The sequence below is a fragment of the Corticium candelabrum genome, chromosome 8 (genome assembly GCF_963422355.1).
Source record: "Corticium candelabrum chromosome 8, ooCorCand1.1, whole genome shotgun sequence".
Lineage (NCBI taxonomy): Eukaryota > Metazoa > Porifera > Homoscleromorpha > Homosclerophorida > Plakinidae > Corticium > Corticium candelabrum.
In genome coordinates this window covers 4,601,471-4,618,292 of record NC_085092.1, presented here as the reverse complement: position 1 = coordinate 4,618,292, position 16,822 = coordinate 4,601,471, and the positions used below count along the sequence as shown (strand labels likewise).

Sequence of the window (16,822 nt, the reverse complement as noted above, 5' to 3'; positions counted from 1 at the left end):
AATTTGTGTAGAGCGTAGCCCCGTTTCTCGGACACCATCATCTTCCGAACGCGAGTCCTCAGTTATCCGTTTTTGAACGCAGTCCCTACCACATCATAAATGTAGGTATCCAAGTGTAATTGAGCACACCAAAAGAGAGCATTGTACCTCTTCTCTGCTAAGAGTGAGATTGAAAACTGTGCTGAGCCTTGCATACTCCGTTCATCGGACAAACTCATCGTTCATCGGACAAACTCATCGTTCACCGGACAGTAGCATTTTCATTGCACACACGCATCCTTCAGTCTAGTTACATATATTGCTAATCAGCAACTCCTTACCTACAAATCATGTAACCCTGCCTGTCAGCCAATATCTGTATGAGTTATATGCAGTGAATCAAACGCCCGTGGTAACGACCCTAATCGTCGGACACCCAGTTTCTTGCCTTTCTACCTTCTCAGCAACAACTCTAGATTATAAATTACAGCAGTTGATTAAATTTACTTATCTAAAACGCCGCAGAACGCACGCCTAGAGTGCTTGACAGCAATTTTGATTTTCCTACAACCACGCCCCCACTATGACGCGTAAAGGCTATTGCTTGAACGAACTAGCCGTCCAACAAAGAAGACGACAACTGAAACAGATGAGGTTACGATTGAAGTGCTAAAATGCTCTTTTACCCTTTACAAAGAAAGTCGCGGCTTAGCGTTACCACGGACTTGACGTAATCTAATTCAAATTTACCTAGAGTAGAAGCAGGGGTAAAGGTTCAAGCTGCTCAGGTAGTAAACAAAGTTTCTGCGTTCGGTACAGCTGGTTGTACCAACGATGAAGTGCTGCATGCATCCTCGGACGTTTGGATGATGTTTGTAGGCTGTTTCTGTGCAAGTTGGGAGCATGTTCTCACCGCAAAGCTCGAACATGAATGACGTGAATCGTCTGTGTGCATCAAGCCTGTGCAGTCGTGCTCTGCAAGACACTCAGGACTACGCTGGGAAGACTAGATATTACTGGAGGACTAGTAGATGCTAACGGAGTAAGCTTGTCAGCGGAAAAAATCATTCAGCAATAACCGTCGCTGAGTCAAATAAAGATATAACGAATTGGAAGCCGTACAATATTGCCTTCCAACTCTCTTTCATGACATTATCACCTGCAGACTGCTGCTGCAAAAACGACTGTCCGACGAAAGGAACGTTACCTCGACTCAGTGAGCATACGCTATCTCGGAGACAGCGATAGTGTTGTTGTGTTAGCTAGTCACCTATAACCCTATATCATGTGCGAATTTGCAGAATTGCCATTGCATTTTCATAAGGGAGGTCGTGTCCGATGAATGATGGTAGTGTCCGATGAACGGAGTCGCAGAGAAGGATCATGTTTACCGTCCTAGCATAACCGTTTCAAATCTTTGGAATTCACGCGTCTGGAATGACAGTCTTTACTAATCCTTCTTACTGTAGGCCTCAGTCTTACTTCGTTTACTTCTTGCACGCCTGTCCGATGATTGATGGTGTCCGATAACAGGAGCGGTGCTCTAGCCCCAAAATAGTCTTGAGTTTGACAACAAAGTTCTCACATCTAGGATAAATTTTTTATCAAATAACTCAATATTTGTAGAGCGCGCTCTAGCTTTGGATTTTTGATACATATTCGGGAATCAGAATCTAAACTATCCAGGAATTTTATTGACTCTCGTGGTAATGTAACGCACGCTTGGTTACTATTTGCTAGCGTACGTTAGGCCACACCTCTTCAACGCACGTTAGACTAGACCAGTGTATATTTGTTTCTCAATTTATTAATGCATATTCTTTGCTGTTTTTACGTTTGTAGAATTTGGATTGCCAGTCACGAAAACCGTTATTAGTCGGTATGTCACAAATACCTGTTGATTATACTGAAGTGTCCATTACAAACCAATTGGGCTATGGTCCGATCGCCTTGCTCGACTGTACAGACTACAGTAAATACATGCTACGTCCTTGATTTTCTGAAACCTCTAGACACTTGCTAAATGTCGGCAAGTTCTGAAGAGCCGCAGAAATCATTTCTCATCACCAATAAACAAAAATCTACCAGCTGAAGTGCTTTAGCTAGACACGCCGTCGCCTACACAGAAAGAATGACGTCGTTACGGACAACAAAGCCTGCCGAACCACAACACCTCCCACACAAGCATCAGTCGAACACCAGAATGGGAATACCGATGAGCAAACGAAGAACATCACAGCCGCGTGTCATCAAAGTCAACCCTGTTAGCCCGGTTCAAGTTGACTCGGTTCCTCAACAAAGGCATCGGCACTCAGTCTCAATATGTTACACGTCTCCGCCTCCGTCGAGATCAACTCAGAGAACACAGTCGGGCAACTTCGTTCCCGGACCAAACGGTGTGCTACCGGACAAAGAGTTTCTCGTCACTTTCTTTCATTCCTACGAGGAACGAGAAAGTTTGACGTCACTCGACCGATGCCTACTCTCGGAGAGTCTCCACACAAGCAAGAGACCAAAGCAGATCCAATGGCTCATCAAACCGGTCGACAACAACAACAAAAACAATAACAACAACAACCGACACAATAGTGACTCGTTTTCCGTCGTAAAGCTGACGACCGTGGGACACTCGTTTCATCGCGTCGTCGGACGAGAAGAGGCGAGCAGCGTCGAGGTATCACTAGACCAGCGATCTGGAGTGACACGTGCCAAAATGACGGTCACATTCGACGACAAAGACAAGGGAAAGGTAGCATGCAAGCTCGTACTGCAGATCGACATTCCTAGAGAGGACGCCGAACAAGGTTGGATACTCACCGGGAAGATGTACCAGGACAGCGGGCGCAGTTGGCAAGCTTACGTTGCGAAGGCGAAACTGATGATTAACAGTACGAAAGAGGTGAAGAAAGCAAGTCTTCGAGAGCCCATCATTGAAGAAGAACGCACTCCGCGACGCATTTCCGTCAAGTGACGTTTTCAGACTCGTGACTATATATTATCGTATACTCTTTCTTTGTCTGTATTGGACACTCTCTAGACTGACTATTAATTCACCGAGGGGAAACAATAAGAATGAATGTACATCCTAGAGCAGCCGCCATAGCCCCATCTCTCAAGTGTCGACACACACTTGGCGTTCTCAAATTAATTATATTAAGCCCTCAAAGCTAGCAATAGTTGCATGTCCAAATTCAGCATCTAGGTACATGCAGTAGCTGCTGATTTCTTATTTGATGACGCTTCCATCTTTTGAGACAATCCCATATCAACAAATAATAGTAAATAATATCAAAACGGCGTGTCAGTGACCATCTTCAAGCACGTGCTTTACCATCACGTGACAGTTAAACCTAAACCATTTGTTAACCTACTACATAATCAGTGTACAGGAAAAGTACTGTAGAAAGGTTTAGGTTTGTTGCAGATGGAAACAGGCTAATCCTTAATTAAACCATGCGGTTTAGCTTAATTAATTAACTAGAAGCCATCTCTAAAATGAGATCCCATATCCGACTTGGCGATTGTAAAGTATGCTTTTTTGTGTTGGGTTGTGGGGCGTCAGTTTAAAATTTATTATTTTATTAATCAATTTGTCAACCCGGAGACCCCAGTTCCGAAAAATTTCGAGAATTTAGCCAACCTTTTCACATTTTGAAACTTTCATATTGATATGCTAAACCCTTCACCGTTTACAAACACACACACAACTACAAATGAAAATGCTGAACCCTTCACGTCGTTCGAGGTCGACATTAGGGTCAGTTGCGAAGATAACTTTAGAGACAGGACCTCCGTGCACTACGTGAAGGCTTAGGTCCAGCGCCGACAATCCACCTGGAGCTTGGCCAAAGTCATTCAGGATGGAACTGGACACCAAAACTCACGCGGACCCGTCTGCTGCAATATGTTACCCCAAGCCAGTGGTCCTGTCCACCCTCAGTCAATGAACAAGTACTCATTTATACTTCTGAGTCAAAAGACGTAATTGCGTGCGAATTCCTTGCCTAGGGGAATTACTCTGCCCATCCAGTACACATCCCGAAGATTCCGGATGTTCGCATTCTTTTAAATGCAATTCTGTAGCTAAATAAACTACAGATGCCACACACACACACACACACACACACACACACACACACACACACACACACACACACACACACACACCTCTGAAAGCACTATTTTACCCTAGGCGACACTTCGCTGTGCTACGCCGTGCAATGAAAATACCAGGTTTTGCGAAAGTAAAAAATGAAACAGGATGTAAGATGACGAAACCTGCAGCAACGTTTCCGTGAGAGCTTAGTCCTCATCGGCAATGTATATCATACAAATTAGACTAACAACAATAAACACTTAGAAATCTAATTAATTAAATTAGTTTACTTTAATACAGCAATGGCTCCCGTCGTACACAAACGCAATCTAATTGTAGTAACGTATGTAAATACTGACTTACCCAACTCAAGAAGACAACAGCGCTCTCCTCTTTCTACCCTGTTAGCCGGTTTGACTCAATTGATATCACTAACTCTCATCATGTGACACACACAGGCTGAGGCTAAAACGACCTCATTTTTGCTACAAACAATTATGTCGTGAGCTCAATATTTCTGCTCCTGACACAACCGTATACATTCGTGCCGGTTAAGCAGGCCTCAAACAACTTAGCAACAACTGTCTATAGTCAGCAACATTAGTCTTCCAAACTGAACTGATGCAACAATGTCCCGTACATAACTCTCTCTACCGCGACTGCGCGATATTCCTGATAATTTCTAACTCTTTCCCTGCTATAACCACCAACCGCCGTCTGATACTTCAGACGTACGTCCGTACCTGCCACCTCTTCTTCCGCCCCTACTTTCCTGTCCTCCCCATCTCCGGTCGCCTCCTCGGCCGCCACGACCGCCACGGCCGCCACCGCGTCTAGGTCTGTCTCCGTCACCGCGGAAACGTCGCTCCATGTCCCTGCAGGCGTCACGGTCGGCCCTCATCCGATTCCGGTGGGCTTGAAACCGTTCTGCCATGGCTACAAGTTCATCCGGAACTTCCTAGAATACACAATAGTCGCATAAGGACGGAAATCAAAAACGAAAATCTTTCCTCACAGAAGAGTTCTTACAGTCAACAGACAAGCAAGGGCACAAAGACTCACAGAGGGGTAGGAATGGCATCCAGGTTGGGGGGATGACATCCAGATTGGGGGGATGACATCCAGATTGGGGGATGACATCCAGATTGGGGGGATGACATCCAGATTGGGGGGATGACATCCAGATTGGGGGGATGACATCCAGATTGGGGGGATGACATCCAGATTGGGGGGGATGGCATCCAGATTGGGAGGGGGATGGCATCCAGATTGGGAGGATGGCATCCAGATTGGGAGGATGGCATCCAGATTGGGGGGATGGCATCCAGGCAACCTCAATGATAGGTACCAGCATCGTCTCACTTCAATCTACACCCGTCTACAGAATGTGGAACATGCACATTGCACCAACGTCATTACTGACAAGGGTTGCCCAAAGTTCGGATATGGCTGGTGCCTTGGTGTGGTACCAGGAACGCATCCTGGTGCCCAACAGAAATGACACACCCACGTGGACACACCTGCAAGAGACTGGTTTGAAAGTACCTACCTACCTGCACAGTACATACACACGCATTTATCAGTCTTCAGTCGCGTGTGGTGCCAAATCTTTGATTGCTTGGTGCCCAAGACAAAACTCTGGTGCCACCTGTGGCATATCATAGCGCCGGTTGGCCACGCCTAATTATATACTAGAAAAGTGTTTGGTTCGTGTAGCCTCGTGTACCCAGAACGTCTGCGCGCAACTGCTTGTGCACTGTCATCTATTGGAGCTCCTGGTTTTCTTACACTTGTACCTCATTTTCATGATCAATTATTATATATATAGTGACCATAGGATGCTGATTGGAGAGGCCATAGCCTGTGGTTCCTACGACCATTAAGAGTGCAGACACATCCAAAAGAAAAATGCTTAAATTAATTTACCAGTAACCTGATTATACTGTCACGTGATAACTGGTCCTAGCCATGACTAGTCTGGGGTTAAGGTTAGGGGTAGGGTTAGGGTCCAGGACCATTTACAGTAAGACTAAACCACTTATGGCAACCACAACTGGTCCTACAGGCTATGGCACCCACAAGTGGTTCCCAGACCAGTTAAGGCTGGGAGACCAACTATAGTGTGACAGTTCAAATATGACAAGCAGGTAATGATAGCAAATCCAAGCAAATAAATTCTAAAAAGTTACAAAATTTAACCCAACAATGTCTTCCTTACTCACAAGTCAACACTCCGAAAATGTTCAACCAGCTCACAGGCCCTATTACTTAGCACCAAGACACAATTCATCACTTAAAGTCACAAAACTTTCTTTTACACTATGAGAACTCTCTTATGACTACCACAAATGTCAAGCAAACATAAGACAAATTATAATAATTTATAAGGTACAATAAATTATGGCAGAAAACACGTGAATGTGGCTGGCACCTGAGCTCTAGGAGCAGTCAACATATTGTCAATTGTGATTGACTGCAAGCATGACTATACTTTCAGTATACAAACACAACACACAACATGCGCATTACCTGACTGGCTTCAGCCAGTATGTCGATCAACTCCTGAGCGTGTCTCCAATCTTCTCGAGTCATGAAAGTCAGAGACTTACCCGTACGTCTAAACCATTACATCAATCAGTAGCTCACAATTCAAAGCTACTCAACCAAGACACCATAAACGATAAAACTCTGCTTCCCGGGTGATCTCCAGCATAAAACTTTTCACCCAAAAGCACCATCACTGACATCAAATTTTTGTCCTTACCCTGCACGACCTGTTCGGCCAACTCTGTGCACATACTCCTCAACATGTGAAGGAAAATCATAATTGACAACAAAACTGTATACAAACAAATCACTAATGCTGTGATGTCCCACTGTTGACATGTTTGACTCACGTCACGTCTTTTATGTCAATTCCCCTAGAGGCAACATCAGTTGCTATAAGAACTTTGACTACACCTTCGAGATGAGAGAGCCGATTAGTGAAAGCCTTTAGTAGACTAATAGAGATGGTACCTGTTTTAAAATCATCTAGAGCTTGCTCTCTGTCGCATTGTTCTCTGAGTTTCAAAGCAATGGCAATGAATACAACAATACACTAAAGAACAAACTAAGCATGCAACTAAAGTGTATTGTCTGTTCGCCACATAGATTTTCTAACATAGAATATGATACATTGTCTGTGTATCTGTCTGTCTATCTGTTTGTCTGTACATGTCTATCTGTCAATACATATATTTCTTACACAAGAAATCATTACAGTCTACAATATGCTAAAAATCACCAAGTTCTAAGACAATTTGGACCCAAGAGGTCTCTAATTACAAATAGTCAAAAAGTTGACAATAAGCTAAGAGAGTTACTAATAACGGCATCAACTGCCTGTCCTTCAGTTGGTCTGTCCACTTGTCTGTCTGTCTGTCTGTGTCTGTCTGTCTGTCTGTCTGTGTCTGTCTGTGTCTGTCTGTCTTTCTGTCCGTCAATTGGTCTGTCCACCTGTGTATCTGTCTGTCCACCTCGTGTGCCTGTGTGTGTGTGTGTGTGTGTGTGTGTGTGTGTGTGTGTGTGTGTGTGTGTGGTGTGTGTGTGTGTGTGTGTGTGTGTGTGTGTGTGTGTGTGTGTGTGTGTGTGTGTGTGTGTGTGTGTGTGTGTGTGTGTGTGTGTGTGTGTATCTGTTCTGACTTTGACGTCAGTTGCTGTGCAAAAGTCAGTGGCATTTTTGCACTGCAGTGGTCTTGCACGCCCTCAGTGTATATCAACTAGTGCAAAAGGAGCTGAACAAAATCTCAGTAACGCCTGCACTATTAAACCTTTTAAAAATGTGACGTTCAATGCGGGCCAGTCAGCTAAGCAACAAATAGCTTTTTATGTCTGCAACACTTGTGCTAGATCATTCAGAAGACCTCAAGACATAGCATATCACAAGTGTGATGCAATTCGATATAACAGAGGAACATTGAGTCATTAGTTCAGGCCATCTTTGTGGCCAGAGGCTACAAGACGAAAGGCATCATTATCACGATGGCCTACTTCTAGGTCCAGGTGTGTGTGTGTGTGTGTGTGTGTGTGTGTGTGTGTGTGTGTGTGTGTGTGTGTGTGTGTGTGTGTGTGTGTGTGTGTGTGTGTGTGTGTGTGTGTGTGTGTGTGTGTGTGTGTGTGTGTGTGTGTGTGTGTGTGTGTGTGTGTGTGTGTGTCCCCTACACAATCAATCCAATCTCCAAACCATATTTACTCAAACTCAGTACATAAAATAACAAAGTTCAACTAATCGAGACATGCATGTCTGCCTCTAAGACACCAGAGTGGCTTACAATATCCTCTGCCACCACAAGTTCAACACAATTAGAGCAAATCAACAAATAGAAGATGTGGCTTAAGTATTGGTACTCGTAGCAATGACCTTGTTAGCCAAACCCCAAGATGGTCAAAAAATTCTTGAGTTTCGATATCTTGCTGTATGTCTTCAACATGTTCACACTCAATTTATTATAAATCAATGAGATGCACTCAAACGGAAAACAAATCACAAAGTACAACTAAACAGTTTAGTTTGTTTTACGAGAGACTGTTGATCTATCGTATCGGGGTTCTATGTGTAAAGCCCGGTTCACAGGACGACGCTGGCACAGCGTCCTGCAAGTGTCCTGGATGCTGAAAAGGACCCTTACACGAGCGTCAGCAAAGATGCTGGCACTGTACCATTTCACACATTATTGTGTCTGACGAGTGTCCATCGTACAAAGAACACACTGCGACAGTGGTCTGGCGCTGCAAAGTAACAACGTGTGTACAAAATGTACTCGCGACAGACATGGATGATGACGTTTTGCCTTTGTTGCTGCTGCGCTGTAGTCTCAAGCATTTTCTTTCATCTTTAGGTCTTGTAGTCCTTTGATTCGACTTGCCAAACACAGGGAAAACAATGCACACACTCAATGAAAACTTCCATCGATGCCATGGGAACAAATAGAATATCCCAGATACGTCCAGTTGCTCTGGATTACTTTCGTTTGGTGGAAAATGAGCATGTAATGTCATCGGACACTGGGTCACTTCAAGCTAGGACGCTCGATTACAACTTTTGTCTATTCCAACGGTGACATGTTCACAGCGTGACGCTGACGCTCGCTCATTGTCAGTGTCCAGGATGCTCGCAGGACGCTCGTCGTACTGTGAACCGGGCTTTAGTCACTTATAAACATCGTCGACTAATGAAGCATACGGTACATTGTCTAGTCTCTAGCCAACTATCTGTCATCTTACCATAGTATCACACAAACCCAATAACATTTCAAAAATTGTAATCACACGTAGTACCTGTCACCGTGTATGCATTGACAGCAAATACCATCCAGCATGAAATCGCTAGCTACATCATCGGCACTAGAGAGAAATATACATACAATATCATCTCGTTTAAGAGCCATAGATTTTGCATACGTTGTCTTCCGTCCGACAAACACCAACACCTTCTCGTTCTCTTGCATAGACCTAATAAACTGTTTCACCTGGTAAAATTGTCAAAATACATAATTAATTTTAAGAACAAAAAATACATAAAATAATTAAAATACATAATTAATTTTAAGAACTAAAAATACATAAATAAATATTATTAAAAATCTATTTATATATCAGTAATAAATCATGTACAGAATTGGTCAGTTATTGGTGCAAATAGTCAGTGATGTAACGTGGTTGGGAATTACCTCAAACTGATACACAATGACCTAAGAATGTGAGTCAAGGTTGATGACCAGACCAACTAAATTTTTTGATGCTTGACTATTTGGACATGAAACCTGGACTAACCAATCAAAACAGAAAAAGTAATGGTCATGTGACACTTTGAGCATGTGCAGTTTTCATTGCACTGCATAAAACAAATGTGAGCTAACAAATGGATACAAAAACAAAAGACACTGATACTGAGCGAACACAGAAACAGTTGCTGGTTAACACTTGTGGAGTCATATATCTAGTTGTAGGATGTACATACTACCAAGTCATTGTACAGCAAGCATAATATTATTGCGCATGTGCATATAAAAGTTTATTTTATTTTGGTCGACCACAAAGCTGGGTTGGTGAATCCGAGCATCAAAAAATTTAATTGGTCTGGCCTAACAAGAAGACTAATGATTTGGGATTGGGCCCTTACTACAAGAGGCACACATTAATTAATGAAGTCATCGTTAAGACTGAAGTAAATCAGTATTCGTTGTCACCGTTTAACATGATACGCTTCTGTGCAGCCCAAACGTCCCGAATGTATCTTAAAATGACTTGTCTCATGACATTCATAAATATTGTAAATAAACTTATTCATTTATTTATTTTTATTTATTATCTGTGTTGCACACTGTAGCACTGGTGCAAATAATTAATTTATTTCACATACACAAACACACACAAACACACACACACACACACACACACACACACACACACACACACACACACACACACAAGATAACAAAATATTCAGTCAATCAATACTAAATAACTGTTCAGTGTATAACAGTGCAAACGAGTCAGAAGAAACAGGCAGTAGTATGGCTTGTCAGCTGCTTCATACCATGGGCTGAACAAGTTTTCAGATTTTATAAAATAAATGTCTCCAATTGATAGACACACTAACCACACCTTTTCAGCAATTTAACTATCAACAAATCCCAACACAGACACCCTACTGCTTTTAATATTTTTTCGACACTAAGTCTTTTCGAGGCTCCAAACGTAACTTTAAATTTTTTGAATCATAATTTTTGACGTCTTGATGTGTGCTATTAGTCATTTTTTGATTTAATTACCATATTCCTCGAAAGAACGCTGACATTAAAAACAACGCCGCACGCTCCCGCTACTAACTGGAATGAATGCAGCCCTTGAATAAACGCCACAAGGCAGGTAACTGATATTCATTATGCACACCGCACTCATGCTTGACACGTGCCTGAATCGTCTGCATGACTGAAATGAAGCGACCCAATAAGCATTCATGCGAGGCTGCCTGCATACAGTAGTACAATGCGTGCAGTGCTTCGGGAAAAGGCAAGCAGAACACGTTGCCGAACGCTGAGTGGCAAAACAAGACAATTGATCTCAAACACGATGTTGATACATGGAAGAAGACAAAGGAAGGAGGAAGAAAGATCAGGTTTGGGCCATGGAGACCTGCATATTGTTCACGTGGTACTGTACATGAAAATAACATTGAACGAACACTGCCGGGGTGTTCTTTCGAGGAAATACGATATTTGTTTAATTATTTTATCAAGATGGTTCAATTTTTCTACAGTTCAACGACACACAGCACAATACTGCAGCAAAAGTTTCCTGCCAGTTGACTCTCTAGAGAAGCAGCATATCGTACGAGAAATGGCACTGGCATTCAGTTTGAAAGCGAAAGCCATAGTTGAGAAGAGAATTCACTCGCTTCTTCACTGAGTTGCCATCTAGCAGCCATTTCTGACAATGTTTTGTGCACACAAACAAAGGCAAAGCCCAGACATATGGCAATTTTTGAGGCCAAAAATTCTTTCATTGGAAGCAGTAAAGTATACCTGTCTCATACTAATAATCTTACACATTGTGATTCAGTAATAAAAACAAACAACTTTTTCTATAAGATTAGAGTTCTCAACATGTTTATCGTGTATCTCTTACTCGAAATTTCTTTTCAGATCCGTCAATAAACTCCACTAGTTGTGTCACACTATGAACAGCCTGAATAACAATGAAAAATCAGTGAACTGGGACAGTGTGCTAGATGCAAAGCATCCACAACATACAGCCAGATCTAGAGATCCCACGTTGATCTGAACAGGATCAGTGAGATAACACTCAGCTAAATCACGAACGCCTGGTGGCCACGTCGCACTAGAAAGACGACAACAAAGTGAAATAAACAACAAACAAAAAACCGGTGAAACACAATAATTTACATTGGACTTTAGCACTGATATCTACAATACACTAGATGTAACTCCATAAAATATGACATCATGTACAAACGTAACTACTAGACTGACATAGTGACTCACTGTTAGCATCAATTAGCTCAGAATTTATTGCATATAATTGTATAAATATTTAATTAAGCAAATACAAGTTATCACATGGCTACGAAGGCGATAATCGGATTTAGATAAATATTGAGTAGACCCAAGAGTGGAGACTCTAATAACTTTGATATCGCCTGAGTGACATGACATGAATATCCTGTTTTGATGTGTGATTCTAAGTCCACTGCTATTTGAAGCAGCATGTCCAGTCATAAGTCAACCCACTTTGAAATAAAAAGCAACGACAACTTCAATTTGCTCCAATCCTCCGGCTTGCCACCTCGAGCATGTCAAGCCTGGTTACAATATTGACGCCAACGTCAACGTCAACGTCAACAATAGAAATGAATCCCATTCCAGCGAACAAGTCAGCGTCAACATCAAAGGATGCTGCCTCCTTCGTGCCGGTGTCTTTGAAGTTTGACGTTTAGCTGAGCGTCAGCATCGTATTGTGAACCAGGCTTTAGTGGGGCAGCTGATCAAGGATCGTCGTCAGGCAGTGGAACATCTTTCATGTCTAATTTCTACGTCAAGTGACTAAGAATTGTTGAGTTGCGTATCACAATTGCTGTGTGTTAACATTGCATGCGTATTGTAATTTGTGTTAGTTAATACTTTGGGACTCAATCATATAGTAATTAGTGGTTGTCAAGGACAGGCTGTTGTCGAGGACGACAGGCTGATAACTCATATCAGTCCTAAGGCTGATAACCTATATTAGCTAATTGTCCTGGACGATGGGATGATATAGGGTAACCAGTTTATCACCCAGCCAACTCCTTTGAACTCACCTTACGATATAAATCTGTATAACTAATAATTTGAGTTTATCATTTTTATCAATACATAACTAATTCATCAAAACTAATTATCACCTTGTCATAAGAGTTTGCCTGTCTGGCCGAATGTCGAGTAAAATTTTTCGGATCTGGGGCTCAAACCCCATGTCCAGCATCCGATCAGCCTCATCCAATACCAGATATGTGACACTCTTGAGAGACACGACACCATTCATAGTCAAGTCATCTAATCGACCAGGAGTAGCTTGAAAGCAAACAAAACACGATTACAAAACAGTGAAATGTTGGATACTTGGTCAGTGATTTACTTACCGACCACTATTTCTACTCCAGCCGAAAGAGCGTCAATCTGCTGTCGTCTGTCTCCTCCTCCATAAATGCATACACTAAAAATTGAGATGACCGATCAATCAATATGTTTCCAATAAGACAATATAATAACTCTCACATCGACTTATTATAGCAAACAAAAATAGATATTTAAGGGTGGATTTAGGGTACGTTGCCGACGTTCTGGAACTTAGTCAGACTTTTGGGAAGCAAGTAGGCTCGTGATCCACCAGTGCGTGCAGTAAGCTGTTACGGGGTATGCTTAGCTAAGTAGTTTGACAGCAAGTAGCGTGACATCACAGCACCAGACCCAAATAATACACACACCATTCAAAGGTTTAGAATTAGGCTTGTCAGTGTGTTATTTGTAGTTTTTCCGTAGACATAAAATGTCATTCAAATAATCGACAATTTCATGAGCATACAAAGCGCATTCTGGAGCCTCCTTCTCTCCCCAAAAAGGTACACAAATTGTTGATGCACAATTCAATAGCTTGACCATGGTTCCATCGATTATAGTGTTGACGTGTATGGTCTTTCATGCTTCTGCATTGGCTACAGTTCCTATTCCATTCCAGTTGATCAACTCGTAGTGATGTCAGCTGAAGGTTTCTGATCAAGTGGACAAAGACAAAAACATTGAGTAAGTCATGGTAGTGACAGCTGGGCTCCTTTTGGACGGCAGTTGTTCTAGAATAAAACCAGGCTGCCACAGTCGTGTACAAGTTTGCAAATCCCCTACATATGAGTGACTAGTACAGGAACAATACATGATGCAATTCCAGCCATGGAAAACAGAGAAATTAGCACGAACCATTTGCTATAAATCGACATTATTTAGAGAGTACAGAGGGCCACAATTACCCTCCTCCTAGCATGTGCTCTGTACACTTGTGAAATTGTCAATAATTTTGAACGACCCATAAGACAAACTGCTGGAACTTTTTATTTACATTATTGGAATAAAGTCCATGTAACTACTGAACAACTAAAGCAGTGTTGGAAATCATTGCTATGAAATATAAATAAAATAATGAATGACCTACCATTTGATTCCCTTGTACTGATACTTCTCTACTTCAGACTGTATCTGAAGAGCAAGCTCTCTTGTTGGAGACAGAATGAGAACAGTCGGACCGTGACGCTTTTCACGAGGACTAAACCACAATACAACAATAAGCACACCCAATCATAACCCAAATAATAAACTTAATATTAATTACTAATAAAAAGTAATTTCAAAAATTAATTAATTTTAATTTATTAGATATGGATGCTACAGTAATGCTTTCGAGCTTACACTGGTTGTCCCATAATGTGAATAAATCCTGGCAACAAGAAGACGAGTGTCTTTCCTGTGCCTGTTTGTGCGATTCCAACCATGTCGAGACCCTGCATAACAACAGGCCACCCCTGGCACTGTATCGGTGTGGGCTTTTCAAAGCCAGCTTTCTCCATTTCGTCAAGAATCTCACCTACACAAAAAGTCATTACGAAAATGTCACAAAGCATGATAGTAATCGTATGTGCCAATGTGATTTACTGTATGAACCAAAGCCTTCTGAAAATGTTCTGACGGGATTAGGAATGAGACGATCTTTGGAGTTGCCCAGGTTTTGTACTTTGATGTTGTTATTCTCTTTCCTAACAGACATGATAAACTCAGTGTGTGTGTGTGTGTGTGTGTGTGTGTGTGTGTGTGTGTGTGTGTGTGTGTGTGTGTGTGTGTACGTGTGTGTGTGTGTGTGTGTGTGTGTGTGTGTGTTGTGTGTACGTGTGTGTGTACATGTGTGTGTGTGTGTGTGTGTGTGCGCGCGCGCGTGTGTGTGTGTGTGTGTGCGCACGCGTGCTGCTAGCTCCCTCGTAAACCCAAAACCTGACCACCACACCTAAACATAGCTACTTCTTCCTCGGACAAAGCACCCACAATAACGTCCTCCTGATAAAAGTTCTTAGCAATAGGCGCCAAACCTGTAGCAAAAGACACACAAACTCAACCATTAACCATATTATCATGGAATCATACAACGACAGTTGAACTATTATTACATCACATTAGTTTGCTCTACTAAGGTCACAAGTAGAAAATTTATTGTTTGACAGGTGAGCGTGAACCAATTTTTAGCCACACACCAATTTATTTTTTATTCTTTATTCTGACTGTGCATGCGCTTGTAGTAGCTACAGTAGTGTAAGGACGTATTATTTCTGCCAAATCTACGTATGTAAAGCAGTGAAAGGAATTCACAAACCACGGTTGTTCTAATACATCTGGCGGAGCTAGAAAATCTGTCATACATGTGTACGTATATACATAAATTATCCAGGCTGCATCCGGGTACTAACAGAATGAGTCTATCTATGCAGACGACGATGTGTTGCTGCGGAGGCACACATTGTCCAGTGCTTCTGTCAGTTCAGTTTGTGTAGTGTGCAGTTTTAAGACCGTTGTCCCTAGTCAGTTTGTGCGGTGCTGCTCCGTGTGTACTCTATGTTACATAATATTGCACAATATAATAAAAATAAACTGCGTGTGCGTGCATGAATTTCTGAGCCAAAACTTCTTCTCAAACAATGAATTTCTTCTTGTGGCCTACCTATCAGTATATCCCAATTTATCACCCCCATGAATTTACTTGATCACAACACTATCATCCAACACATGAAAAAAGCAGTACATTTAAATAGCATACAGCATAATACGATTCAATGTATGTCTAAGCATTTCTAGACAACACACAAAAAGTTCAACGTGACTCCATTGCGTTTCTTCGTGTTCAAGTGCTAAAAAGTCATTGCAAATTGAAAACGAGAGCGGTGATCCTACTACCATACATAAGTACCAAACAACGCCTTAGCCGACCAAATGAGAAGATTGCATGCCCATTTGACACAATAATGACGATGATGAGACGTTTCATTTACTGTATTTCTTTGAATAGTGGCCGCCCTCAAATACCAGCCGCACTAGTCTGCAAGGTTACTGGTCACGCCCATATCACATACTTTGATGCGTCCGTGTCAACCTCATCCTATTACGCGCACTTGTTTATAAATTATATTTTTATCAACACAACGTACAGCAATATGTACTGGTAATAGTTGTGGGATTTACAGCTAAACTTGCCAGAGTTGGTACCTTCCAAAGGATCCAATTATGTCAACAGAAGGAAATGTGACGTTCAAGTACCAACGTGTCACGGTTTGAAGTAGAGACTAAATAATAGAGACCACCCTTGAATACAAGCCGCCCTCATTTAGCTACATTTCCATAACATTGTTAAAATTAGAGGCTGTGGTCACTATTTGAAGAAATACGGTACCCACGAAAAACGCATCACAGTGAGGATGGTTTTCCAAACAATGTAAATATACTCTCTACATGCACGATCTATTCTGTACCTCAGTCACTCATAATAGTAAAAAATGAACACTAAACAGAATTCCCACCACGTGGCAATCACATCTGATCAGAATACAGGCACATGTACAGATCAAGACGAACGCCTACTGTCTGTTCAAGTTGATCCTTTACTCAGGACATGCTA

General features: G+C 42.0%; 2 protein-coding genes across 2 annotated transcripts in view; one reads left to right on the top strand and one right to left on the bottom strand.

Moving 5' to 3' along the window:
• Positions 1-1,780: 1,780 nt before the first annotated feature.
• LOC134183208 (probable ATP-dependent RNA helicase DDX43) overlaps positions 1,781-16,822 on the bottom strand; it is a 19,715-nt gene continuing 4,673 nt past the window's right edge. The window contains exons 5-20 of the mRNA XM_062650690.1: positions 15,164-15,245; positions 14,818-14,918; positions 14,575-14,749; positions 14,321-14,431; positions 13,257-13,330; positions 13,020-13,188; positions 11,872-11,959; positions 11,747-11,806; positions 9,518-9,585; positions 9,395-9,460; positions 7,094-7,137; positions 6,973-7,036; positions 6,840-6,914; positions 6,605-6,692; positions 4,439-5,033; positions 1,781-2,097 (exon numbers count right to left, since the gene is read on the bottom strand). Coding sequence (XP_062506674.1) covers positions 4,773-5,033; positions 6,605-6,692; positions 6,840-6,914; positions 6,973-7,036; positions 7,094-7,137; positions 9,395-9,460; positions 9,518-9,585; positions 11,747-11,806; positions 11,872-11,959; positions 13,020-13,188; positions 13,257-13,330; positions 14,321-14,431; positions 14,575-14,749; positions 14,818-14,918; positions 15,164-15,245 — 1,526 coding nt within the window. The 3' untranslated portion in view covers positions 1,781-2,097; positions 4,439-4,772. The remainder of the gene's footprint in view (positions 2,098-4,438; positions 5,034-6,604; positions 6,693-6,839; positions 6,915-6,972; positions 7,037-7,093; positions 7,138-9,394; positions 9,461-9,517; positions 9,586-11,746; positions 11,807-11,871; positions 11,960-13,019; positions 13,189-13,256; positions 13,331-14,320; positions 14,432-14,574; positions 14,750-14,817; positions 14,919-15,163; positions 15,246-16,822) is intronic.
• On the top strand, positions 2,149-3,070 carry LOC134183209 (uncharacterized). Its single transcript, XM_062650691.1, has one exon. It carries the CDS (start codon positions 2,183-2,185, stop codon positions 2,948-2,950), a length of 768 nt encoding a protein of 255 aa, XP_062506675.1. The 5' UTR covers positions 2,149-2,182; the 3' UTR covers positions 2,951-3,070.

Excerpts from the sequence above, each read along its gene's own strand:
- LOC134183209 (XM_062650691.1), top strand. The coding sequence starts at position 2,183 with ATGGGAATACCGATGAGCAAACGAAGAACATCACAGCCGCGTGTCATC.